The following is a 26,616-nucleotide window of genomic DNA, read 5'->3' as shown; positions in this document are numbered from 1 at the left end:
GATCGCAAAGCTGTCCCCCTCACATCTCATCACATCGCTGTCTGTGTGTGTGTGTCTGTTGGGAGGGCAGGGGGGCTGTTTTGGTGTGTGTGAGTGAGTTTGTGCCCGTGTCAGTCAGTCAGTCTGATGGAAGATGTGGTCAGTGTCCCATTGGAAGAATCTTCCCACTGGGAGAAAATGTCCAAAATTAGAGCTCTTTTCTGTAATTACACACATCTATAGGCGGTGAGATCGCACGGCTGGAACTATGTAGAATTGAATCCGCTGGACTCCCACCTAATCGGGTCAGCCTAGGTATCAAGAGATCACATAAGTGGAGAGAAGAAGCCACTTGAAACTAACTGACAGCCACCTCAGCCACCTTCCCAGAACCCCCACCCCCCACTTTTGCCTCCTCCTCCTCCTCCTCGCGCCTCCTCCACCATGCCTCACAGGCCCGTCTGTCACCCCTCTATAATTATGAGGAGTGAGAGTAATGTGTTGCAGTATGAATAGGATTGTCGGCCTGATTGTGATGTATAGGCTTTCATTACCATGTCCAGGCCTGTGCCCTTCGCCATGTAGGAAATCCTATTTAGGCCCTAATTTGGGAGCCTCCCCGACCGTCCCGCCTGATAGCAATCACACACAGTAATTGTGTGCTGGGGCAACTGACAAGAGTGGAGGCTCAGACATGGAGAGAGGGAAAGAAAGAAGGATAGGAGGAGGAGGGAGGAGGAGGTCCTGACAATGATATATCTGCATAGTTTGGTACATTATTCAAGCCATCCTCTGCAGAATATGTATGTTTTTGTGTATGTCTACTTATTTTAGGGTGGTTTGTTAACATGACAATAAGTTAGGAGCACTTTCAGCAAAACTGGAGAAATTCATGGATCTAGGATCTTTTTTTTTAAATGGACAATTGGAGGGCTTCCCCCTTTCCCCTCTCTCATTCTACTTCAACAATGCTATATAGCTAATTGGGAGGAGAGATCATGCTAACTCAATAATTATGATTTATGAGATAATCTCCAGTGGATATCGCACATTCTCCCTGATTTGACAACAACATGCAACCAGCCCTCTAGCAATAAATATTTGTACATTCTCCATGTCTAACTTGTTAACTTTTTTAATATTTCATTAGTTCCTTTTTAGAGGGGAGTGATTCTCCGCACCAACATTTATGCAGATCTGACTCCACTTATAGGCTTGTAGATAATGAATGTCTAATTGACTCATTTAAATACTGTTTGCCTGCAGGAGAGCCTTGCATTAAATGTTTGATTGCCCTCATATTAACTGTCATTAATCCCCTCTGCTCTTAATAAGGACTTTATGAGGCTTTCTTAAAACTTCTCATCTACCTCACTGTTCCCTTTGCATAATTAAGTAGAATATTCAACAATATGGAAATGAAGGAGCTCTCAGGATTTGACTAATGGTCTTTGTGCCACATAATTCTAATTATAGGCAAACCTTTGCATTTTTTGCCCAGAATTGGGTCATGGTTCATTAACTTGGGTCAATGCAGGTCAACACAGTTAACTCTCCTGTTTCATGTCCAACTTGCACCAAGACAATGCATTTGACCAAACCGAAAGAAGCTCCTAGATACCTGCTATGTTTGCTGACACAAGAGCTATGGCGCAGTCAGACAGTGCAGTGTCCTTTAAAAGAAGATGTACAACACAGAACGAACTTTTGACAGCCATTACAAACTGTCACTGCGCCAGAGTGGGTGAGAGACACAAACTTGTCTGTGTTTATAGCTTAACTGATCCTCTTATTCCTGCTACTCCTCCAGTCTCTCTGCTCTGCCCTAATCTCTCCGGGGGTCTTACTGGCCCAGGATGACAAATGGGAAGGAGAGGCCAGCCAAGCGTGGGCTCTGTGGAGAGGCTCAGGCCGGGGCCCTCACTAAGCCCCCTCAGCTCCGCCCTGGATCATCTCTGACATGGCCTGCACTAACCCCACGGATGGAGAGGGCCACACATACACAAACACAGGTATGTATACAAGACATGCAACCACACATACTGTATATGGCTTTGCAGATATAAGATGACAAACAGAGGAAAACACAAGAAGAGATAAACCTCTGATCAGTACACTGCACCGGATTGATTTGTCCCATAGACCCCGCTTTAGCTGGTATCTCACATTAGAGTGCCCACACACATACATCTACAACCTCTCACACTTCTCAGCTGCTCCAACAATCCATGTCAGATACTATGTGGAGTTTCGGCTCAGAGCTGTCGTCACCTGATAAAAATCCAGCCGGCACTATTTTAGTATACACAGTCCAGCTCGATAAGAGCATGTACTAAATGACTGCAATGTAATGAGGGGATGTGTGGCTGTACTCAGAACTGTGACACTGACAGCGCATGAGAATGTAATGCGTTGAAGCCTCCTTCTCTTCCCCCCTTCTCTCGCTCGCTCTATGCTCCTCTGCGCCCCGCTGCCTCTCAGCCACGGGATCAGCTGCAGGCGCTAATGAAACGTCAGTCAGGTAATTGAGGCTCTGGTGGTGGCGGGCCAGCCAGGCAAGCAGTCAGCCTGTGTGGGTGATGACACCGGGACGCTAGCAGCTACAGGGTCCCAGCAACCCCCTATGGAGCAATGCAGGGACTGCTCCAGAACCCAGCAGGGTGGAAAACATTGCATTTATGCTGACATTTCCCCATGTCTTCCTATTTGTGTTAGGGACAAAACTGAGCAATAAAATTGAATAGTTAGGTGCGTGCAGTGGTAAGTTGAGTGATCAGCTCATCAGCTCAAACAGAGATTGTTAACTAGCTTGGTGAAAGCTGCTGCTACTGCTGCCGGTGAGGAGGATGATCTGCCAACAGCCCAAGTGAAAGAGTCAGAGGTTAAAATCCTTTGTTATTGCACCCCAGAGTGATGTTACCATCCCTGCCATCCGCTGACCTGCTCAGCACCCTCAGTGAGTTATGGGTAATGTTTAATTCCCCTGCCGTGACAGCTGTGGATCCGCATGGTAAATTGGATTTTTCCCTCTTTGTTAGAATTGTGCTTGGGCAGGTAAAGAGAGGGGGGGAAATACGTTCGCCGTACTGCTTTGGCGAGGTAACTCTGTCACATATTGTCCACGGGCGTCTCTATCTCTCATTGACAAATCAAATCAAACCCATTTGTTTCTGAAGGGCTGGTGGCAGAACAGAGTGAGGCTTGATCCGTCTGACCTGGTCTTGTCAACGTGCAATCGCTGCTCTGACCTAAACGGGCCGCACTCTGCTCATCCTGATGCGTCTCCCTTTGTTCATCATGTACACTGTAAAAGACCAAATTTGCAAATGCAAGTATAAGCTGAAGATTTCATTGAGTCCAGTAAACCAACGCACACCCAGGCCATGCACGCATGAGCTGTATACTTAACAATTATAAGGTAAAAAATGTATAATCTTTCCGTTGTCCACAACTGGAACACACAAGTATCATCCTCTGGAGACGACGGGTGTTTGTAATCCATCCAGCAGTGGCCCACACATTTCAGTCTGCACTAGCAGTGGCCCAACTTAGTCACAGGAAACAAGAAAATGTAAAGTATCATGTACCACATACTTAAATACAGGTAAACGTATTATGCTACACTATGGGCTGTCTTAATAAGTTGAATTAAAAAATATCAATTAAATCATACACCTGATATCAGCTCTTTTGTAGCAACCTGGATATGTCCATAAGGAAAATTCTCTTCCTCAAATGACTTTTTTCTATTCCATCCCTACCCCCTTCCTTCATTTCAAGGTAGGACACCTTGAAAGACAACAACACCTGACTGGAGATGTCCCTGAGAGCAGCACAGTCCTGGGGAATAGGAAGTCTAGATTTAGTCCCACTCTCTCTGCTCTACTCCACTCCACTCTCTTCTGCCTCCCCGGGGCTTTAATGTGAAGAGTGGACAGTGGGGTTAATGCCTTGCTGTAAGCACTGCTTAGCACTAGTGATTGGGTTTGTGTTGTAGCAGGCCTTCCCCCACCAGCAAAAAAAATCCAGTGGAAATGACTTCCACTGTCCAGGCCTGTGGGCATTTGTGATTTTCCAACCTGCGGTTTTGACTCCCCTCCTCTTTGTTGCAGCTCGGTGTCCCAGAGGGCACAGGTGAATTTGATGTGGAACAATGATTAAAAGTTTTCTCCCTCAAGGTGACCTAAATACCGGAGGGGGTGAAAGTCAAAGTGAGAGACATGGAGATGAGAGAGGGCCACGGAGGTGAAACTCTGTTTTGGACATTTGTTATGGCCCATATAGAAGCCACTCACTCCTGAGCCCAGGAAGGATATTATCCAAACCCTGTCCTCACACTCCTATTGCACCATCCCTGCCTCTTTCCCTTGTAGTAATCAGTGATTGCATGTGACATGATGGGTATAAACCACTCTGCCACAAAAAGGAGGCGTCGACAATCTAATCATTGTCACATCAGCGATTACCTCAAGGTGTGATGTATTTGAAGAGGGTTCTATCACATCTGCTATTACCTGCCTCTTCCTGCCTTATGTCCCTCAGTACACATCTTTTCTCTTAACTGTGTGTTCAATCACCAACACCAGCTTCGCCTGCCGGTGCGGCCGAGCGACCCCTCGACAGTGACGTATGCCAGCGATTAGCCTGGATACAGTTCAATTATGATAAACAGCCAGTGCACCTCTTAGGCCGTGATTAAAGCCTCAGCCTGGCCTTGATAAAGAGATCCCATCTCAATGCCATCACAACCACATTATAAGACACTATAAGACGCTGGTGTTCTGCTTCATGCTTTTCACATCAGTGTTGCAGAACGTACACTGTAGCCCGGCTGGAGCTCAAGGCAGACAGACCTAGATGGTGGCTGCTGGGGGTCTTTATCATTCACACACGGCTGGCGATGCATCCTTGCCGACCAATTTTCAATTTGGACTATTATTTATTAATAACCTCCACCTTCCTGAAGCCTATCTTACAAGATACCTGCCATATAACTTAAGACTGGCTAGGATATTGAGAGATAGAGAGGGCGAACAGAGCTCCAGTTTTGATAAATGGATGAGCAGTGATGAAAAGAAGATATCAGAGGAGCATGAAAGGAGAGAGGGGAAAAGAGCAAAGCATTAATCCAACACCAGGCTGGAGGAGAGTGAGCAAGAATTGAGAGACAGAGAAAAAAGGGGAGGAGAGAGGGGAGGAGGAAGCAAAAGAAAGATAGCCTTTCGGCTGTGTTCTGTCAAGGGAGAAATTACACATTTACGGAGGTTTTTTCAAGCAACGACGGGTTCCATAGATCAAACCACTGGATTTATGAGCCAATTTTCAACATGAAATATAGACACAGAGAATCCATTTTACCCATGTTTACTTGCCTTCTCTCACTCCTTTTCTCTCTCTCTCTCGCAATCAAACAGCTACAGTGTGTGGATGGGTTAAGTCTTGCAACTTCAGCAGCGCCGATTAGAGCTCATAATGAAAATGTTTTGATTGTGGTGATGTGATGAGGCGACTATCAGCTAATGTGTTGTTGCGTGTTTCCACCTATGAAACCAATCTTATGAACCTCAAACAAAGGTAAGATGGTTAAGTCAGATTATTTCCTAACTTTTGTTGAGTTTTTTTTTTTTTTTTTTTTACAACAGCCAAATCAAAATAAACAAATAACATGTTTAAAGTAGAGTTAAATTTTTTTTTAGGAATGTTTGTATGTAGCTTGCAGGACTTAAAATATATAAATTTTGGAAAGCAGAAAGCCCAAATGTAGATATATCAGTACACACTATGTCCAGATAACAGTGCTCCCCTCTTCTGGGCAATCATATCCAAAATTTGCATAGAAATTAATGATTAAGTAGGCTTAACGACATAATTGACACGCAATTAGCAATATTATTGGGAGGAGACCTAATGAAGTTTCAGTGGCTGTGCCAACAGAAGAATGATCACTGCTTAATTATCATATTAATGAAGTCATTAGTTGTCACTTAACTTAAATGACAGGTAAGGTAAGAATGTCATGATCCTACAATTTCCTTGGCAAATGTGTATTCAACACTAATTACCTCCGAGTTAAGATCTCGTCTGAGAGATGGCTTGAAGTGTAGAAGGAAAACCGTGGCATATACAAGCATGAAACAGCGTAAGGAAAAGAACAAAACAGCGAGGTTTATTGAATCATTGACTTCAAGGTCACCTGAGGACAAACAACAGAAATCAGTCCTGTGAGTCCAACATAAAACACAGGCAGAAGATGGAAGTGGCTGTTCTCTCTGTTCTCGGTCAAGAGGGAGCCAGTACTACAACAAAAACACATTTCCAGTAAACACTATGGCATGATTAGGCTACAAAAAACCCTCAGGTGGGTCAAATGAGCATCGCGGCTGGAGGTCCTCCCACTCACCGAGTCTCTTCTTTCATTCCAATTCATTTCAATTATCCAGTCATTCCCACCTTCTTCCCCATGTCCCGATTAGCTCAGCCTGGCAATTTACAGTTGATCTTTCCTCATCTAAAGCCGAGCAATGGCGGAGGCAGGTAGACAAGCAGTAATGGAATGAAATGTCACTCAGTTGTTGCCTTTGTCACAAAGATGCAGGGTGAGCCAAATGGGGAGGGGGCTGTGGTTAGAAGGTGAAAAGTTGTGTGTGCGTGTGTAGTCAGTGGTGCTTTTACATGAATGAACAGTGATGTGATGCCCGGCTCCCACGTCTCCCTTTTTGTCCACCCTTGTGCGTCTCCACTGTGCACAGAGAAACTCCACCATGTAACAGCTGACTTACTCGTCTCCATCAAGGCTTCTTCACCTTTTTCACTGAAGACGAACTGGATGCCGACTCTCTCCTTTTGCGCTGAAATGTGATCACAAAATCATGTAAGCGTACTGTAGCGGCAATCTGGTCCTTGGTCTGCACAGATCTTTGTGTTGATGTACTGATGTACATATCTCTCGTTGGGTTTCCAACTGTTAACACTGCCCAATGATAGGGTGGGTAATAGGGAGAAAATATCTCCTCTTGGCTACGGAGTAATTCCCAGAATAATTTTTTTTTGTCCATCTCAAGGCAGGAAAACGTGTCTTTTTATATTTCTGCCTCAGGTGCATTCACAGCACAATTGTGGTGTAAAATTATCAGCCGCCTACTGCATTAAACAACTTGCCTGCAGTGGTCCAAGTGTTTAACTGGCTTTATCACCGACAGCATACATTGTAATTAATAAAATAAAAGGTAATCTACTGTTATGTTATGCTGTTCATAGACATGACACCGTTTTCAATTGACTCTATTGGCATTTCGGGCCGCTTTAGTTAGGTATGCATAGCATAGTTTTTCCAGTTCACATCTGACTCCTTTACTGGTGATTTTCAGATTGAATTTCAAGATTAGGCTCTTAGACTCTTCTTTAAATACGACTTTGAGTACTCTTAATGTAAATTTAGTGTAACTGTACATTTTTAAACCCATGCGCATCATAAACTAGAGTTGCCTAAACATTTGTATAAGATAGATAGATATCCTCATCCGATAACTGGCAATAGTTTGGGTCTCAGTTGTGTAGACTTACTGAGTTGGGGGTAAGCGGTGCTCCAACAACATCAATGATCTGCTCCTTGGCTTCCACCTTGATGTCGTCTATGCTGGGCCAGGACTGCATTTCAGCCCCGGGGGTGGATGCTGCAGTGCTGTTGGTGGCATTGAGTTCTCCACCTTGTGATGCGGTACCAAATCCTGCGCCTGTTGTTCCACACCCACCTCCGCTGCCGGCCTTCAGTAGAGCCTCATAGCGATGGCGCAGCATCTGTTGCTCATATTCACAGTTGCTGTGGGCCTGCTTCAGCTCGTAGAGCAGCACCAGGTCACTACGCAGCTCATTGAACATCTGCACAATCTCCTCTGTGGGCATGGGGTTAAGATCTGGATCCACAGAGAGACACAAAAGGTAAAAGGTGTTGAAAATTTTGATTTACTTGCAAAGCATCCAAGTACTGTGTCCAAGTGGAGCTGTAAATAAAAAACGTGTAGTGCTGTTAACACACTGTGCTATTCTGTTCTATTATTTACACATACTACTACATTTTTATTCAGAATAAAGAAAAATATGTCGTTCCCTGCTATACGGAAACTTAACGCACAAACACAATTTGGGATCATCATATGATAAATCTGCTCCAGAAAAGAGTTAAAGATGCAAAACTTTGAAATGTTAACAGAGAGACATAAGCCTGTTCACACTCACCCACTCCTTGCTCTAGGAGGATCTGCTCAATGGCCTTGATCTTCTTCTGGCCTACTGAGCTTGGCAGTTTCATCTGAACCACACACAGAGAGACACAGGAAAACACACATAGGGGTGTGATTTAAGGTGCCGGAGATATTAGGATAAACAGCTCCACCTCGGGGCTTTTAATTCGTTTGAAATGCACTTCAGCAGGCCAGATCAAAATGTCTTTATCCACTGAACTCTGTCTGACTGATTAGCTCGAGGGGCACTCCACTTCTTTAGCCACGCTAATGCATTTTCCATAGAGAGCTGCAGCTCCTCATCAGTCTTGAAGATGAATAAGAGTTCCCTTGCTAGATCTTACAGATATGAGCTAGTCACAACCACAATTAATCATCACAGTGCTAATGAGAGATAGCCAGCCAGAGTAAGACTCTCTGGTTTTTCACATACATCAACTGCAGGTTCAATCTTTGCTAAAATACTTTGCACATTTTTTTTTTAGCTGTTCGAACCAAACTCAGCATATTTTCTGAAAAAATACAGCACAACAGTGCAGTGCAACACGGTGCAGACAACTGTCATTTCTTGATCTATGGTATAGCCCTGACTACTGTAGTTTCAGGTTCTTTTAGTAGTTTTAATACCTCTGTAGGATCTAGTTGTACTCACCCTCTGACTGCGCAGCGTGACTCCTGCTGATTTGAAGTCAGGGAACTTGATTCCTGCGGTCTCTGGAACAGCCTAAAGAAAAAGTCATAACTGATTAGAGACGGGACAAGACGTTCATTTAAAAACTTCTATTTTCAATAATGGATTATGGTCAATTAATCAAGCTTTGACAGTGACTCACAAATGGAGAAAAAGAGCTCAGACGATTTATTCCGAGACACAAAATATTGAGACTAAGCTTCATCTTAATTAATGACTTCAGTGTACATTTGCATTGAATAACCACTATCATGCTATTGAAAGCTTTGCCATTTGAATAATATCAAACTTTTTTTTTTTTTTTTTAAATGGTGGGTTGGTAAATATTATTCAAGTAATTGGCATGTGCTCCTTTTGTGTGAGTGTGTATCATACCGGTTTTTCTGTTTCTCTTTTTTGGGGAAGCTTCTTCTTGGAAACCCTCTTTTCAGCTCGCCTCAACTCTGTGGTTGTGTCAGCTGCTTTGATGAGTTTCTGCAGATCCTGGGCCTTCTTTTCACGCTCTTTCTTTCTCGTCTCAATCTTCCTTAGTTCCTGAATAAGATATTCCTCTTCTGCCACCTGCAGGTAAAAAGAGAGAAGTGCAACCTTACTAACTACAAAATTTCTTTATTATTTCACAAGAGAAATTGCTGCATTAACAACATTAGTTTTAACTGGCCTGTGTTTGACGTAATACTTCTCATTTTAACTGGGCAGTATGTTGAAGACTTAAAAACTGCTCCTAATTCAATGATAAAGTTACTAACTTGTTCAGGTGTACGATTAAAAAGTTTCTCCAGCTGCTCTTTGCGACGCCTTTCATGGCCGGCATCAAAGATGTAGATCTTGGGCTCTGTCCCTGAGGCTGCACGGACCTTTGTCAGCTTACCACAAATATTGTAATACCGTTCTTTAAGATCTTCCACAGAACGTTTCTGAAAAGCAAACATGGGAGAATGTTACAACAAAAACATACTTAAATTTTTGATTTTTGCAATGTGTCCTCCATGTGTAATGCAGATTAGTAAGTGATTACTCTGTATTGCTGGTGGTCATAACGGTCATGGACAACGACGAAGCGCAGGTCAAAGCGCTTGCACAGATCAAACAGGTGGTCCGTCTCTGCTTTAGTCCAACCATCGTCATGCAGGTGCATCTGATACTCCTGCTCTGAATAAACTGGTACTTGCACCGTCTATGAAGGCAAAGCACACAGAGGAGCAAAGAAAGCAGACAGAATTAGGTTGAATAACTATAAAAAGTAAATGACTGGTTATGTTTGTTTGCATTACATGAGTGATTTGACGGAAAAGGAGACTGTCGTCATCCCTACCTTGTTAAAACGGGCAAAAGGGTAGTCCTTGCCCTCCTCTGCCACACGTCTCCAGTGGTGAAATATGGCCCCATCCCTGCGAGCAGGATTAGTGAAGGGCATCCACTTCCAAGGACGCACCTTTTTACAACCCAGTTTTGCTTTCACTGTCCTGTAGCCTTGAGTAGTATCACTTGGCAGCAGAGGGGGAGCATCTCTGTAAATTAAAAAGGAAAACAAGGCTTTGTTAGAGTACTTGATAGGAGGGAAACCTCCAGTTAACACAGAAGTGACAGGAGAACATGACACAAACACACACCTGCAGTGAAGTCACAAAAGTTATTAACCCTGAAAATGCCAACAAACTAAACATGCTTCAAGAAAATGGCAAATGGCAAGCTCTCCCCTTCAGTGAGACCTAAACACAAACCCATTCAATGTTTCGCTGAACATACCAATCACTTGACTGCCTGAGGAGCATTTGATTTAAACACACATAATTCTGCACACCAATTAAAGACAAATCCCTTATCTTAAAACATGAGGCCATACTTTTTATCAGAGTAGAGCAGAGCATAGACTTCTCGGTGCATTCCCTCGGGTCTCTTGAAGGTCAATGTCTCAGTCGCCTTCTTGCTCTTTTTCTGAGATGAGGTGGGAAAGAAAAATCAGTATTTTAAAGACATGTTTTAATAAACATGAGAACAAAATAACAAATACTCTGAAATTTCAAATATTCTGTATACACTGTAACTGTTGCATGATTCACACAGCATGTGCAACTCAAAATACAGGATTTATTTATTTATTTCAGAAAACACAGTATATTAGTTATTAATTCACGTTTAAGGCATAAGCTCAGGTTTAATATTTGTAGCTGGCAAGCGATGTTTACTCCCTTTACAGCCAGAGATAGCTTTGATCGACCTCACCTACAACTTTAAGAGACCAACACTACAGCTGATGAGGTTTTAAGAGTAGCATCGTTTACATTACAGAAACAGGTTTTCATTATAGATATCTTCTTGTTGTAGTAGTACCCACTTTGTCAGAGTTGATGAGGTCTTTCTTGCTTATTGGACCGTCATTATCTCCTCCGGTCAGCTCCAGAATATCCCTCACATCAGCGCCAGTACCCATGGTTTGGTTTATCTGGTTTATTATCGTTTCCCAGAGCCTGTAAAGCGTAAATAGCCTCCTGTTATTCTACGTTCATTCACCCGGCGCTATCCAACGAATACGCGTCTAGCTAAAGGCTAATGGTAGCATTTCTAAACCACGCTAGCTTCACACAAAACCGCAAACAGCCTCATAACGACGTTAACAGCGTCACCGAGAACGTTTTCTGTGAAAAATGAAATCAAGAGATGTAGTTATCAATAAATATTCACAAGCTTTTGTTAGGGCTAAGTGACTAGCATAGCATGTCTACCGAACTAAACAACACTTCCGCCCGCGCTGTGGTCGTTTCATCGCCCCCAAGAGCTTTGGCGGCGCACGGCAGAAATGGTCTACTTCTCTCAGCTTATTGGTGCGTTAATACCGCCACCTTCTGTTAAAAAATAGGAATAAGACAATAGACTTGAAGTGCACAGATAAAATGCACAATAAAATGCATAGTTTACACGTGCCTCTAGCAAGTGAACACTTAACGATTAGACGGGTGCTGGCTAAGAGGCTTCAGATAAAATAGCCTACATTAGCCTACACAATACGTATATCAACAACAATACAACGCAACAAACAAGTCAAGGGACACACAATGTGCATGTAACATAGACTGTATATAAAAGAGGCATGTAAGCGAGAATGTGTGTATGAAGTGCAGGTGGGAGGTGTTGAGCTTCACCAAAAGAGATACATTTTATGATTTTACACCTAAGTTTTGGCACTCTTATCGTGAAAATCCTTTTGTCGCTGTGAGCTTTTATTTTGAAAGACACCGGATACAGACGGTGTCACGTTTTCAAAATTCCCAGCATCCGTTGGTCTGGGACTGACTTCTCACTCCGCCATTTTCCTTAGCTGAGTGTCGCAGGAGTGGTCGGCGCAGGCAGTCAGTCAACTAGCTGGTTTATCTACCTTTGAGGTCACATTTGAAATTCGCAACTAGTTAATATCAAGACTATATCACAGTTTATTTTTTATTTTTGCAATACATTAAACTGCGTACGAAGATGTCCAACGAGCAGGCCGAGACCGCTACCGAGAAAACAGGCCAGCCCCAGCAGGCACCGCAGACGCAGGCGCCGCCGCAGCAACAGCAGCCGCAGCAGGGGTAAGCCCATTCATCAAGGATCCTTTGTTGGCGCTTACTTGCTAATGAATGACTTGGATGCACGATAGTGTCGCACTTTTTTCCATTTTTAAATGAAAAATGGTACAAACTGTTGTATTTGCTCGACATACTCGCATGTAAAGGTCCATTTTGTTTTCAAATTTCGTCGTTTAATGCCTTCAGGTGGCGATGTGTAGGGGCCGCCTATTTAGCGAGGAGAATCGGCCCATTTTACGTAACGTTAGCCTAGCGTTAGCTGCCCACACGCTTCGCCACTCGTTAATGCAAAATGTATTATAACATTTCTTAACCGTTATCAAGTTAATTAATTATATACATGCGAATCGTGAAACCATAGGTTTATCAAGTGAGAAGGCCCGGTGCGCAATCAGAGCGGCCTTGCCATGCCACCCAAGCTAAGTTGTCCTAGTTTCAAGTTTGCATTGAGGATTAATACTGTAGGCCAAACAACTGTACCTATTTCTAATTACAGTTTTTACTAATTCTTAAATTCAGTACTCAGATTTTATCATCCAAACATAAATGTAACGTTAGCTGAAGAGATTGCTAGCAGAACAAAGGAAAGATAGTACTGGGTTGAGTGGCTTCATTTTGGCCATGGGGGCCATGCAACTTAAAAGATGCTTTAGGGATTTCACTTATTTAGATTCAGATGTTCTTACTTGATTGTAAACGATACATTTCATGTTCTTGTGTAGTGTTGTTGTTTTGCTAGCAAGTATTCACTGCATTAATTGATCTCTTTACGCAGAGAAGTGAATGGGAAACCCAAGCATGAGTCCAATTCAAGCAGGAAGGAGAGGCCCCAGAAGAGAGGTGGAGGCGGGCGCTACGAACCCTATGGAAATGCTAACAAAAGATACCGTGTCTTTGTCAGCAACATCCCATATGATGTGAAATGGCAGGCCCTCAAAGACCTGATGAAAGAAAAAGGTAAGGTGTCTGGATAAGGGACAGACTCAATCAGCCCTTGCACAAAAAAAAGATCCAGGGTCATTTTGTTTGACCACTTAAGCTTTGAAGGGCTTTTGGGGATTTGTGCAGGTACTTAAGTTGTACAAGGTTGCGTGAGGTATCGTGGGAGTTATGGTAAAAGGCTTGGGATGAGGTCCATCTTTTGTCCGCCAACCAAGGAGTTGCAGCAGACTCGCACAAGTGCTGCGAACCTGGATGTTATATCGAACATTTACTCTCCCCCGAGACCAATACAACCTTTTGTGGCTTTTTGTGATGTGATGGTTGTATTTGTACATGTGTAAAGCTGGTGCACTTATGTGAAAGTCCTGTGGTGTAGGATCTAAAATGGCACAATTAAGTGCTTTCACCCAAGAAATGCATGAACGAATATTGTAGTGTAAATATTTTTGCCCAAAAGCAAGAAACAAGTTGATCTCAGTTACTTAAGTAACAAATGGTAAAACCTGGGGTTTTATGATTTATAATTTGGTAAAAATGGTGGAGATATGTCCAATGAAATCATTTGTATTGCAGCAACTTTGAATTTCAGCAGGTATTATGGTTAATGTTCTCTTAAAAGAACTCTGGATTTAAATGTGCTGTTATTCATGTGAAAGTAGTTGTTTAGTGTTGGGGCACTGGTTAGCATTAGATAAATCACAAGTATTGAACTACACTGGCATTTCATGTTAACGCATGTGTCAAGATGGGTACTATCCTCTTTTAGAAGGAGTGCCTGGTGTTTGTATTTCACAACTGACTGTGGAGTTAAATTGCATTTTCTCTTTTAGGTTTGACCTTGACAAGCAAACATAATCTCAGCAGATCTCCATGTTGTGCCAAACACAGCTATGCGTTGGGGATTTCTTTGGGGTACAGGTCTACAAAATGAAGCAACTTCTTAGGCACTGTCCTTGTCTCTAGAGGTTTGGTCACGGATGCCCATTTGTTGAACAGAAATGTGATCTGAAACGAAAGCGTGTCTGTCGTCGACGCAGAATCTAAATTCTGATATTGTGCATTTCAGGAAGAGGTCCACTCTACGAACATGTTTGAAATTAGAAATGTTTCTGTCCCTTAAGAGCTTGTCATCAAAAACATTACGGTTAGTTTTCCAGCTGCAGGTTTCCTCTTAGGCTCAGCTGATGGGCAAATGTAGTGATGCATTACGCCTGAGGTTTAAAAAGGTGACACTTGACAAAGAATGCGCAGGTGTGCAATGAAATGGGCTGAGGCATTGAACGGGTTTTGACGACTTGAAATTCTTTGGTTAATTCTCTTCATATAGAAGGTGGTTTGTGGCATTATATCCAATTAGGAAGGCTGATGGCCATTTCAACAGTTGTTGTCCTCAGTCTATTGCTTTTGGTGCTTCGGGAGACTCCCAACAAGGACAGGCTAAGAAGTCTTTATTATTTCTTTAAAAAGAAAAAGAAGAAGCCAAGCTTGCTTTTTGTAGACCTGTACCATATTGTGCTGCTGCGGCGCTGGGGGAAGACTCAGGACTGGCAGTCCGAGCTCACTGTCACCGGCCGCCCTTCTTGTGTTTCTGCTCTAAACCCCCATTGTTCTCTCGGCTTCTCTCCCCTTGGTGTGTGTCGTCTCTGGAATCTGATTTGTAGTGGGTGAGGTAACGTACGTGGAACACTTAATGGACGCAGAAGGCAAATCGAGGGTAAGTGCAAATACATACAAATAAAAATATGAATAATCCTAGACAAACCTGTGTTTGTCAGCTTTCGTTTCTTTATTTTTATTGTTGGGAATTGTTCAGATTCAGAAGCCTGGTGGAGTGTGTGAGATGGTGACATGCCAGAGGCGTGTTTTATTCTGTGTCGTCTGTGGCACTGTCTTGAGGCCATCCGGAGGGTTGATGCTCTTACAACAGGACTTCTGACTGTTTTTGTAGCCAATCCTGTGGGATTGCAGAAGCTGACATTGTCCCTATTGGTTGCTGGATTTGCTCCTCATGAACTAAAGGGATCTAGTCTGCAAGAGGTTGTTACAAGGCTGTTAGATGGTTGTTAAATAAAACTCATTCTGTAGACCTGATTCACCTGGAAGGTCACTTCCAATATCATAGTAGTCGGGAATCCTATCTCACTGTGGATTTTCTGCCCTTTGGATGTTGGAAAAATACTTCTTATAGTCCCGACTTGATTGCATTGTGTTAGAGATGGGGAAAATGTGATACTTTTAATAATTTTATTTGGAAGCACAGGGCTGTGGCCAAGACTGTAGACTTGTGTGGTGTTGTACTTTTGACTTCTGCATGAAATTCTCACATTTGTGTCAGTTGAAACATCGACTATAACTATTGCCTTTACTAATTTGAATAATTTTTTATTCCTTTTGGTGCGGCGTGTCTGACCTCAATCGACAAAGGGGTGTGCGTAAGTATTCCATTAATTTATCTTGATTTATAAGTGGTTATGTCGGTCCATCTTAGATGGACAACATTACAATGCTAAAGTTAGATCTTTGGATGCAATGGGTGATTTAAAAAAACATTTTGGTTGATTGGTCTATGTGTTTGTCAGTGTTGTTGAATTTAGGACTGAAGAGCTGATGAAGAAAGCTGTGGAGAAGGTGAACAAGCACAACCTCAATGGACGACCTCTAAAAGTGAAGGAGGTAGGACACGGCGAGAATAATAATTAACCACTTGTGTTCTTTTCCCATTAGACTGATGTGTAATTTGTGAATTTTCCTAAGTTGTATTTTCATGTTGTTTGTTAGGATCCAGATGGTGTGATTGCTCAGAGGGAAATCAACAAGGCTCAAGGCGGAGGCCCACCAGGAGGCCATGGCGGGATGGGGGGTATGGGAGGAATGGGGGGAATGGGTGGAATGGGAGGAATGGAGCGCATGAACATGGATCGAATGGGCCCTGGACCAAACGGCTCTATGGTCAACATTCCTCCCAGCCTGATGAACAACCCCAACATCCCCAATGAGATCATCCATGGTCTCCAGGCTGGCAGGATTGGCAGCACTGTCTTTGTGGCTAATGTGAGGCTTCCACATTTTTGTTCTGTATGATGACAGCATGAATAATGGTGTCAACATGTAATCAAACTATTGTATACAGACAAACAAGTAATCATTTCTGAAATTGTTCCTTGTGCATATAGCTGGACTACAAAGTGGGCTGGAAGAAGCTGAAAGAGGTGTTCAGCATGGCTGGCATGGTGGTGCGGGCTGACATTCTGGAGGACAAGGACGGGAAAAGCAGAGGCATGGGCACAGTAACGTTCGATATGCCCATTGAAGCAGTCCAAGCTGTCTGTATCCTTTTTTGAACTATACTTGCTGATTAGAATACCAGTGTTTGTATTCATTCTTATTACATTGTTTCAAGATGTCAGTGCTATGTTTTCCTTAATGGTTTCACAGCTATGTTCAATGGGCAGCTGCTGTTCAACAGGGTCATGCATGTAAAACTGGTATGTTGCCTATACTTCTTTGTACATTGGATCATACAATAACCTGATAGCATAGTCTGAATGTGTTTTTATATGTTTTTTAAGGATGAGAAGTCCCTGCCCAAAGACTTTGGACCACCTGATAGAGCGGCTGCTCTTCCCCGTAAGTTGAAACTTTTTTGCACAGCTCTGGGTCAGTTTTCAGCCACAGTCTTTAGCGTATGACCAGATGGAATTTGTTGTGGATGGTTAATTGTTAAAACTACAGTAAAAGGCCAGTTAAATATCAGGTTGCCTCAAATGTATGCATAACAATTCTGAATAAGTCGGTTTCTGCAGACAAAATATTGTACCTATTTTCTCACAGGTGGACTGAGTGGTGTTGGTTTGGGCCTGGGGCCTGGTGGCCAGCCAATTGATGCTACCCAACTCAACAGAGGAGGTGCTGGTGGTGGCGGAGGAGGAGGAATGGGCAACATGGGCCCAGGAGGTAACTTTCCCCAGTGCTGTTTTTGTTAAGTTGAATAGAAGAGACGATTTGGAATTGTTGACTAATGATCACCACCCTCAACTTTGCAGGAATGGATGGAATGGGCTTCGGCAACATGGGAGGAGGGCGCATGGGAGGAGGAGGAGGAGGCGGTGGAGGAGGTATGTACTAGAATGTAACTGTAATTACAATCATTTTAACAGTGAGAAAGCACAATAGGGTTTATCTGTTGAAGAAGATCCCTGCCTCTGGCATTGGATTACCAGTTCCTGCCAGCCTGCCTACACATTGGCAGTGGCTCTTCCACTAAGACTTGATTCATTTGTGTTCTAGGAATGGACAACTTTGGAGGAATGAACAACATGGATCGTTTTGGTTCTTCAGGGATGGGCAGAATGAACGGTGAGCATAATGTTTTGAGCTGTGCCAAGCGTGCCAAAGCAAGCGTGGGTGACTTTCACGTTTTGCTGGACACTTCTAATGGTTTCATCTCTTGCATTGTCAGAGATGGACCGTGGGATTGGTGGTGCTTTTGACAGGGAGTTTGGGCGAAATGAAATGGGAATGTCTCGCAATAATTTTGGGGACTCCTTTGAAAGAGGAATGGGTTCGTATTTTCAGGATTTTGTTTGAAATTCCTCTGACAAGTACTCCAATAAGCCTCATCAGAATGTAATGCCCATTTCAGCTGAGGTAGTCTTTGTAACCAAATTATTAAATCTCCTTTTTGTTTTCTCGCTTTTTTATTTTTACAGGAAACTCCCTGGGTATGGACCGCATGAACTCGGGAATGGACAGGCTGGGAGGCAGCATGGATCGCATGTCAGGAATGGACCGGATGGGCATGGACAGGATGGATCGTGTGTCTGACCTGGACAGGCTGGGCTCTGGGTTTGACCGGATGGGTTCGGGGATGGACCGGCTGGGGCCCAGTATGGACAGGCTAGGACCTGGCCTGGACCGTATGAGCTCCAGCATGGACCGCCTCGGCCCAGCCGGGTTTGACCGCCTAGGCCCATCTGGTCTGGATCGCATGAGCACTGGCCTGGACTTTGGTTCCCCACTGAATATGGATCGCATGGGCAACACCGGGCTTGACAGAATGCCCAGCAACTTCGACCGCATGGGCTCCACTGGAGGACTCGACCGCTTCCCCTCAGGTGGCCTTGACCGTATGAGTTCTGGCATGGACCGGATGGGATCTGGGGGTGTTGGTGGCCAGTTTGATCGCTCTACAGACCTGGATCGAGGATTCGGTGGCAATTCCTTTGGAGGAGCTGGAGCCGGAGGGCCTGGAACTGGGGGAAGCAATGTGAGAAAGGGATGCCAGATCTTCGTCAGAAATGTAAGTATTTGTCTAAATTAGGGACTACATTCATTTTGACCATTATATTATGTGTGATTTTAATCGGGTTTTTAATTTTTTTCAGCTGCCATTTGACTTCACCTGGAAGATGCTGAAGGATACTTTCAATACATGTGGTAAGAATGGTTGTTGTTTATAATGTTTATAAACATGAGATTAACTGTAAGTATTATTGTCATATGGAAAAGACTTGTGACACTGGAATTCTTCCCTCTACAGGCATGGTCCAGTATGCTGATATTAAGATGGAGAACGGCAAGTCCAAGGGCTGTGGTGTGGTCCGCTTCGACAACCCTGAAACTGCTGAGCGTGCCTGCCGGACAATGAACGGCTACCGGCTGAATGGAAGAGAGATTGACGTTAGGATTGATAGGAATGCATAAGTTATCCTGTGTTACATCTGACTTATCATTTAGTTAATGTCCAAATGCTCTGTGTCATCTTTATTGTCCTTTAGCATCTATACACTCTTGGATTGTTAGATATTTGTAACAGTGCAAATGTTGTTTTAGTTCATTTGTAACAGTAAAAGTGTTTTAGTTTCCTAAATTTTACTTTTCTTTTAGAGACCAAATTTTTAATTTTTTTTTTCCTTTTTTTTTGTCATGCTTCACCTGTCATTGCCTTTGTTCTATAAGGTGTTTTGATAAATAAACCTCAATATTTGGAATGCTTTGCCGACTTTTTGTGTGGATTGCATCACTTTTACAGCGGACAATTTGTCACTCACATAAAATTGGAGACCTGATTCATCCATGTAACTGCATAACACATACAAGCATGTAATTAAATGACAAATCAGGTGTATTATATCAAAGACAATGATTATATTATGGCTGTAACCATATATGTCTATGGCTGTAACACCCGCTGGGCCCATTATTTCCTTGGGCCGGTCACGTGACTGAGGAGTCCCTCCCCTCATGGGCATGGAAGGTCACAGGCACTACATTCAAGATGGCGACCCCCTTGTGTCAGTGCTACCAGGTGAGTGCTTGGAACATTTTGTACCGAATGTCAGCAACAAATGATGAACTAAATAAATGGAGAGAAACTTAAGCGATATTTTAAAAATGCCACTGTAACTACTCACGGTAAATGCTACGAGTCTTCCTTGGCGGAGTGTTAACGTGGCGTTAGCTAGCTGAGTTAGCTCTTTAAATGTTGGGATACCTGACCGGTGTTTAGACTTTATGGCTCGGGACAACGACGGGACATTTAACTTTTGCAAAGTAAAACTTCTACATCGGTTTCACTTTAAGTCATGTCATCCAATTAGTGTCGTATCTAAAATGCAAAGGAAACACTGGTATTTTAATGCCGACGCTCGACATCAACACAACATAGCTCGTTGCAGAAGTGATTTGTCAGGGTGAACTTATGCACAGGTTGGGAATGGGAATGTGTCCATATCTCGATTTCACGTAGTTCAGCAGGTCGCTGAAGTTTGAGGCTATGTTTTTGTCTCCAGATATGTGTAAGAAGGGGCTTGGTGGCTTTCCCTTCTGCTTACCTGCTCCATCACAACAGACCCAATGTCTTCAGGATACATGGGTTGCTCACAAGCTCCTCACAGGTAGGAACGCCTGACCTAAGATATGCTACTGTCATACCTCTTTCTAATCATGCTGAAGCTACTTTACAGCCTGGGTATGAATGTTGTAGTTAGCATTATGCTCCCAGTCTCTACCAGGAAAAGCTCAGCCTTTTGCTTTGAAATATACTGACATACAAGCTGTACTTATCTGGAGAAAATAAACATATGTTTTAGATCTTAAGGTGGAAAACAAGCACAACTAACAAAAACATTAAGAGCATTTAGGAGAAATGCATTTATCATGTTTCATACCTGGGGAAGACCATATCTGTATAGTTGCTGAAACATAAGCTTCAGTAATGAAGTACTATGCTGCATTATATTTGTCATTCGTAGTTGCTCCCATCTTGCTTGCAATGTTTTACTGTTGGTTTGTGCATTTACTTAAAGTTTTCCCTGACTACAGAAGCAATACTATGAACCGAAATCAAAGTTTAATTTAACTGCTTTAACTTCACATCAACCAGGTGCCTTGGCGGCCACAGCCTATGCAAGTAAGATATTTGTCAGGGGAAAGAGGCGGCGGCAAAAAAGGTTTCTTGGGGGAGTTTCTGGACAATCTGAAACAGGAGTTAAACAAGAACAAGGAAATGAAAGAAAGCATCAAGAAGTTTCGCGAGGAGGCCAAAAAACTGGAGGAGTCAGATGCTTTGAAACAAGCTCGAAGAAAATATGTAAGTACACGGCTTGACTACAGAAAGATTTCATTTTATAACACATTCCTCTGAAAACACAGGTGTTAGGTCTGCATTGTCTTTGCCAATGCCCCTTCTCTTCTGCCTCCGTACCAGAAAACTATAGAGTCTGAAACTGTGAAGACTTCTGAGGTTCTCAGGAAGAAGCTTGGAAACATCTCTGAGACGGTTAAAGAGGTAAATGTGACACCTGTCGTCTCAATCAGATACAGCCTTTCCTTTTCATTGTCATATGATAGATGGCGTTCAAGTTGGCGTTTGAGACATCCACTCTCTGTGTATGTGTGTGTGTGGATAGGGGCTAGACGAGGTCACTCGAACAGACATTGGGAAGAAAATCAAGGAGGGAATGGAGGAAGCGGCCAAAACTGCAAAGACTTCTGCAGAGTCTGTTTCTAAGAGTGGAGAGATGTTGGGGAAGACTGGTGCATTCAGAGCAATATCTCAGGTATGGTGTGACTTCACTTTCTGTGGTGCAGATGTGGTTGGTTTCTATGTCTCCCAGATAAAGTAAATAAAGTTTGCATATGCATGAAACATAAACCCTTTATGTAAGATATTTTACTAGGATATTATTGTATTTTAAGAATAAGTTACAATAATGACAAATGAGTGACCTGAAAATGACAAACCTGAACCTAGTTTTCTTGTCTGCTACTTCATTTCAGGGCATGGAGAGTGTGAAGAAAGAGATTGACGACCTGGGTCACACTGGTCCTTATCGGCCTCCCGCCAGACTCAGGAAGAGGAGTGAGTTCTCCTCTAAGGGAGGAGGGGATGACGGCAAGGTCTTCGAAGCCAATGAGTACGTGAGTGACAGCTGCTTTGCCCTGTTAGTGAGAGAGGCTCGCAACCAGGTTCAGTATTTCTGAACCAGCAAATTCACGCTAATTTGGAGAAGAGATTACATCATAGAAGAGAAACTCATGAGTGGTTGTTCTCTGATTTACCCTGGCAACCATGTCCCCGGCTTGCTTTTTCAAAACGTTTTGCTTTGTGTGTTCTCCAGGGAAGCGATGGGTGTGGTGCTCCACAAGGACTCAAAATGGTACCAGCAGTGGAAGGACTTCAAAGACAACAATGTTGTATTCAATAGTAAGAAATTGCCTAACTTTGCTGCTTATTAGCACCATCACACAACTCTTCATGTTGGATACATGTGAGTTTCCATCATAATAATCCATCAGTTACCCTACAATGATGCACAGCAGCCTTTTGCTCAGCCTTACATTTACTCTTGGAATTCCTCACGTTGTCTGAAGGAAATTCATATTTCAAAAAAGAAAACTATTTTAAACCTCTCTCTTTTTCTCTCGCCCCCTTTCTCTCATCATCATTGCAGGATTCTTTGAAATGAAGATGAAGTATGATGAGAGCGACAATGCCTTTATCAGAGCGTCTCGTGCCGTCACTGACAAAATGACTGACGTCATAGGTGAGAGACCTTAAAGGGATAGTTCAACATTTTGGCAAATTGGCCCATTGCCATAATCGCTATAGTCATAGCAGTAGGTTCGTTACCTTTAATTGTCGGTGTAAGCTATTTTTAGAACGGAGGAGCGGAGCGGCAGGCTGCGGCAGGCTGCTCAGGGAATTTCTTGGTTTTCCTCATCAAACTCATCAAACACACAACCCAACAACTCCAAAAGGCTGTCGTGGACAAGTTGTGAGCTGCAAAATGTTGAACTATCCCTTTAAGATAATTGATGAATGTGAGAAGTCTATTGACTCTATGACTGCATAAAGTTGTCAACATAGGGGAGGTGAAGTTGTCCCCTATGTGCATTCATATCCTGTGAATACTTTGCTATATCTGTACACTGTAAAACTATTATCCACCAAAATCCAAATGTATCTAGTGTCTCCACTTATTATGACTGTCTCATTGTATCTGGTGACTTTAATATTCATATTGCATTTCATAAAGCACACATGTTTGATTTGATTTGATAGATAGTAGATTATGAAAAAGATGTTTCTGGATTGTAGGGTTTTTTTCTATGAAGGCCAGTTTATTTAAATGAGGAAAATATTGGCACTATAAATCCTTTGAGCCATTTGATCACTGAATGTTTTCTATTTAAAAAAATATAGGCAATAGGTAAATATAAAAAGAAACTGACCTTTGTGTCTGCTGTCCACATGTGCGTGTGTGTATAGGCGGACTATTTTCTAAGACGGAGATGTCAGAGGTTCTAACAGAGATTTTGAAGGTGGACCCCTCCTTCGACAAAGACTCCTTCCTGAAGCAGTGTGAACGAGACATCATCCCCAACATACTGGAGGTATGACGGACTGTAAATGATGCTGATTCCAGCTTGTTTTGGTTTTGTCAACTGGCTGCAGTCACAAACTTTACATATTTATCAAAATGACCTACACATTTGAAAAAAGGTTGACCTACAGTTCTGCATGCTATTAGATGTTGACATTTTTTGGAAGTTTTCATCTTACGTATTCACTGTATTTGTTTTACCCATGCAGGCAATGATCAGAGGAGAGCTGGAGGTGCTGAAGGACTGGTGTTATGAAGCGGTACGACTGTTCACAACCTGACTCTGGGCTTGACATGTTGAAACACAGATGCAAATGTTTCTTTCAGTACTGACATGAGTACACATTAGTTTAGGACATACATTGATTAACAGTTGTGCACATGTTGGCTGCAGTCATAATTCTGTCTAATCTTTTTTCTCCTGTACTGGGTGTGTAGACATACAGTCAGCTGGCACACCCAATTCAGCAAGCCAAAGCCATGGGACTTCAGTTCCACTCCAAGATCCTGGATATTGACAATATTGATGTAAGTTACATCAAACTGCACTACACAATATTTATAATAAAGTTGTTTCTTTAGTTCTTTTTAATTCCAGCAGTTCATTTTTTCATAGTTCAGAAGGTGTGTATGTGAGATTTTAGAAAAGATTAAATTAAGGTAGTTACAGGTTGGATTTATTATTATTATTTTTTTTACAATGAATTCATGAGTTTTAAGGTTTAGCATTAAACACACATGACACTTGGTATTATATGTTTTTTCTTTTCTTAGATTGTATGTTTGTCTTTATCAACCACAGTTTCTTTATTTTTGAATATTCTTGAAGCCACTTAAAACTTCTTTATTATTTGAATGAATCTAAAAATTGTGATTGTTGGTTCAGTAAGTTGTGTATTCTGTTCTCCAGCTGGCCATGGGGAAGATGATGGACCAGGGTCCAGTATTGATTATCACCTTCCAGGCTCAGTTGGTCATGGTGATCCGAAACACCAAAGGAGAAGTAGTAGAGGGAGACCCTGTAAGTAATGCGCATGTGAACAATAAAATAAGAATAGATAAACCTCTAAAAACTGTTTTTATTTTATTTATTTATTTTTTTGACAGTAAAAACATGTTTAAATGCAGCATTTTGATGCGTAATGCTAGTAGAATACAACGTTTAAGCTGGCATTTGCATTTGGTTGTGATCGCAAATGTGTTCTCATAGAGGCACGAAGAGAATGTTATGAGACAATGGAGCCACATTTTACTTTTTGGGCATTGGTTTGATTTATTTAGACCCAGGGCCAAGCCTACAGTTTTATAGGCTGTAAAGCAGCCATGTTGTCCACTCAGGACTCCTCAGGGACACCTGTAATTGTTGAAAAGGTGTCCACTCAGTACCATGCAGTTGGCACTTACCCAGTGTTCAGAATATATACTACTGCCAGAGGATTAATAGTGCGTATACTGTACTTTTGAGTTTTGCAAGCTGAATTCTGAAGTCTGGACATTAAATTATAGATGATTTTCTCTTTTGTTACCCTTTGTTGTGCCATTTAATTTTTTTTTTCCTCCTTTAGGACCTTCTTGGTTTTAGATAGATATGGGACATCTGGTTATTGACTTGGCTAACTCATAATTACTTGATTGTATTTGGTTTAACTAAAAACATACATCCCTTATTTGCAGCAATTAAGGTGAACTGAACACCTAAGAGTAAGTGCACCCATCTTTTTCTCTGTCTTCAGGATAAAGTGCTCAGGATGATGTATGTGTGGGCTCTGTGTCGGGACCAGGAGGAGCTCAACCCGTATGCTGCCTGGAGACTACTTGACATCTCTGCGTCTAGCACTGAACAGATCCTCTAAGACTTTTTGATGAGCACAAAACACACTCACCTAGGGAGAGAGCATAACTGCACCTGAACATGCCCTGGAGGTGGATGGGAAGTAAGGTGTGGGCGAGGGCCGGGGGGAGAGGAAGGCATGCAGAGATGAGGGACGGACAAATGGGGCAAGGGCTCACATCACGACAGAAACACGGTTACACTTTTCTTCCTGTGCTTGATTCCTGTGGTTCACACTAGGGGGCAGTAGACTACCAACAATCATCACCAACTACTTTATGCAATGCTGGAATGGCTTCAATCAACGTGGTGCAGGATATCTGTTGGATAAATTAAGTCATTTAACTTATGTTTTGTTAATTATGAGAGAGAAAAATGTTAAAATCAAGCTAGTACATTAACCTGAGCCCCTTAACTTCCATTTGGTCTTGAAAAGCTCAAACATCTCTACCACCTTCCCCTGTTTAATCTGTTCCTCGTACTCTCTTGCTTCCTCTCTGAGGTGTTATCTTGGTGGTGATGGCGGTTCGACCAATCGGCGTTCCCCATGAACGTTTTTGTATGATAATTGTCCAATATAATTGTTAAAATGTGAGAGTCTATATTTATTATGAAAAATAAAGATGACCCCTGTTTTTCACACTAGACATTTTTGAAAATAAATAATATTGATCAAAATCTTTTTGCCTCTACCCTGCCAATGGTTAAATTTAGCCCTCAGATCTGGAGAATATCACGTGATTCCTTCCAGGCCAATTGCTAATTACTTTTTAAAATGAAGTCCCCCGAGTGTGATTTCAGATTGTTGTAATATTTCCTTTGGGGATAATGCTACTTTTATGTTAATTTTTACAGTTTAATTTCCAGAGCAATATAAATCAAATTTGAATGCCCCTGTATACGAAACCTGATTGTTGTCACAGACATCCCAAATCACTGACCATGAACATGATTGGTCTGAGGACTGTCTTGGCCGACAGAATTCACAGTAACAAAATTATGAGATTTTTCTAATGTTACCAAAACCAGATGAACTCATTAGATTTGATGTAACCTCAGTTTATTTTCAGGTTTAGGTCTCAGCAGCATCTAAATCAAATCAAATTTACTCATTACATGTCTAAAACAACCTGCAAACATTTTGGTTAAAGGCACAAAAATAGCAAAGAAAGTGAAATGTGTTATAAAGGCACAAGTAGTAGGAAAAACATGAATACCATAAACAATGAGTCATTTTCACTATTTTCTGGTCCTTTGACCTTCAGTGATGTGATAGGTCATAAGTCACTGCTACATGTGTTCAATGTGCCGTATCATTGCACCACACACCAGAGCCATATGGACCACAACCAGCAACCCAAAACGGCCTTTCTTGGACATGTAAAATGATGGTGGGGTGGACCCACTGCACCAACTGGCACCGTGGTTGTGTGTTAGTTCTCATCAAAGACCAAATTAGATTTATCACACTCAAGGC

General features: G+C 42.4%; 3 protein-coding genes across 3 annotated transcripts; 2 read left to right on the top strand and 1 right to left on the bottom strand.

Moving 5' to 3' along the window:
* Positions 1-6,119: 6,119 nt before the first annotated feature.
* dmap1 (DNA methyltransferase 1 associated protein 1) lies at positions 6,120-11,666 on the bottom strand. The gene is made up of 10 exons (XM_085774391.1): positions 11,249-11,666; positions 10,757-10,848; positions 10,226-10,421; positions 9,929-10,087; positions 9,660-9,827; positions 9,286-9,471; positions 8,872-8,943; positions 8,215-8,287; positions 7,543-7,892; positions 6,120-6,827 (listed from the first exon to the last, which is right to left on the bottom strand). The coding sequence occupies exons 1-10, from the start codon at positions 11,342-11,344 to the stop codon at positions 6,768-6,770; spliced, it is 1,452 nt and encodes a 483-aa protein (XP_085630517.1). The 5' UTR covers positions 11,345-11,666; the 3' UTR covers positions 6,120-6,767.
* A 544-nt stretch (positions 11,667-12,210) lies between these two features.
* hnrnpm (heterogeneous nuclear ribonucleoprotein M) lies at positions 12,211-19,408 on the top strand. Its single transcript, XM_085774390.1, has 16 exons — positions 12,211-12,482; positions 13,255-13,436; positions 15,083-15,135; positions 15,846-15,853; positions 16,001-16,094; positions 16,200-16,472; positions 16,595-16,748; positions 16,857-16,906; positions 16,991-17,048; positions 17,253-17,375; positions 17,465-17,536; positions 17,709-17,777; positions 17,881-17,982; positions 18,131-18,720; positions 18,806-18,857; positions 18,961-19,408. The coding sequence occupies exons 1-16, from the start codon at positions 12,382-12,384 to the stop codon at positions 19,122-19,124; spliced, it is 2,145 nt and encodes a 714-aa protein (XP_085630516.1). The 5' UTR covers positions 12,211-12,381; the 3' UTR covers positions 19,125-19,408.
* A 278-nt stretch (positions 19,409-19,686) lies between these two features.
* On the top strand, positions 19,687-25,817 carry timm44 (translocase of inner mitochondrial membrane 44 homolog (yeast)). Its single transcript, XM_085774389.1, has 13 exons — positions 19,687-19,728; positions 20,213-20,317; positions 20,806-21,012; positions 21,130-21,210; positions 21,332-21,481; positions 21,702-21,838; positions 22,043-22,128; positions 22,376-22,468; positions 23,194-23,318; positions 23,518-23,568; positions 23,747-23,836; positions 24,219-24,329; positions 25,042-25,817. The coding sequence occupies exons 1-13, from the start codon at positions 19,699-19,701 to the stop codon at positions 25,159-25,161; spliced, it is 1,386 nt and encodes a 461-aa protein (XP_085630515.1). The 5' UTR covers positions 19,687-19,698; the 3' UTR covers positions 25,162-25,817.
* The last annotated feature ends 799 nt before the right edge of the window (positions 25,818-26,616 follow it).

This window comes from Trachurus japonicus, chromosome 4 (assembly GCF_045865225.1).
Source record: "Trachurus japonicus isolate A0001 chromosome 4, Traja_1.0".
Taxonomy (NCBI): domain Eukaryota; kingdom Metazoa; phylum Chordata; class Actinopteri; order Carangiformes; family Carangidae; genus Trachurus; species Trachurus japonicus.
The sequence above is the reverse complement of the archived record's forward strand: the minus strand, read 5'-3'. Positions and strand labels throughout refer to the sequence as shown.

What these genes read in the sequence shown, in the direction of transcription:
- dmap1 (XM_085774391.1), bottom strand. Translation starts at nt 11,344, where the DNA reads ATGGGTACTGGCGCTGATGTGAGGGATATTCTGGAGCTGACCGGAGGA. An exon ending in ACCTCATCAACTCTGACAAA is followed by an intron (nt 10,849 to 11,248) that starts GTGGGTACTACT and finishes ACCTCATCTCAG; the next exon opens with AAAAAGAGCAAGAAGGCGAC. An exon ending in ATGACCACCAGCAATACAGA is followed by an intron (nt 9,828 to 9,928) that starts GTAATCACTTAC and finishes TTTGCTTTTCAG; the next exon opens with AAACGTTCTGTGGAAGATCT.
- hnrnpm (XM_085774390.1), top strand. Translation starts at nt 12,382, where the DNA reads ATGTCCAACGAGCAGGCCGAGACCGCTACCGAGAAAACAGGCCAGCCC. An exon ending in GACCTCTAAAAGTGAAGGAG is followed by an intron (nt 16,095 to 16,199) that starts GTAGGACACGGC and finishes GTTGTTTGTTAG; the next exon opens with GATCCAGATGGTGTGATTGC. An exon ending in AGGGATGGGCAGAATGAACG is followed by an intron (nt 17,778 to 17,880) that starts GTGAGCATAATG and finishes TTGCATTGTCAG; the next exon opens with AGATGGACCGTGGGATTGGT.
- timm44 (XM_085774389.1), top strand. Translation starts at nt 19,699, where the DNA reads ATGGCGACCCCCTTGTGTCAGTGCTACCAG. An exon ending in CATTCAGAGCAATATCTCAG is followed by an intron (nt 21,482 to 21,701) that starts GTATGGTGTGAC and finishes ACTTCATTTCAG; the next exon opens with GGCATGGAGAGTGTGAAGAA. An exon ending in AAGGTCTTCGAAGCCAATGA is followed by an intron (nt 21,839 to 22,042) that starts GTACGTGAGTGA and finishes TGTGTTCTCCAG; the next exon opens with GGAAGCGATGGGTGTGGTGC.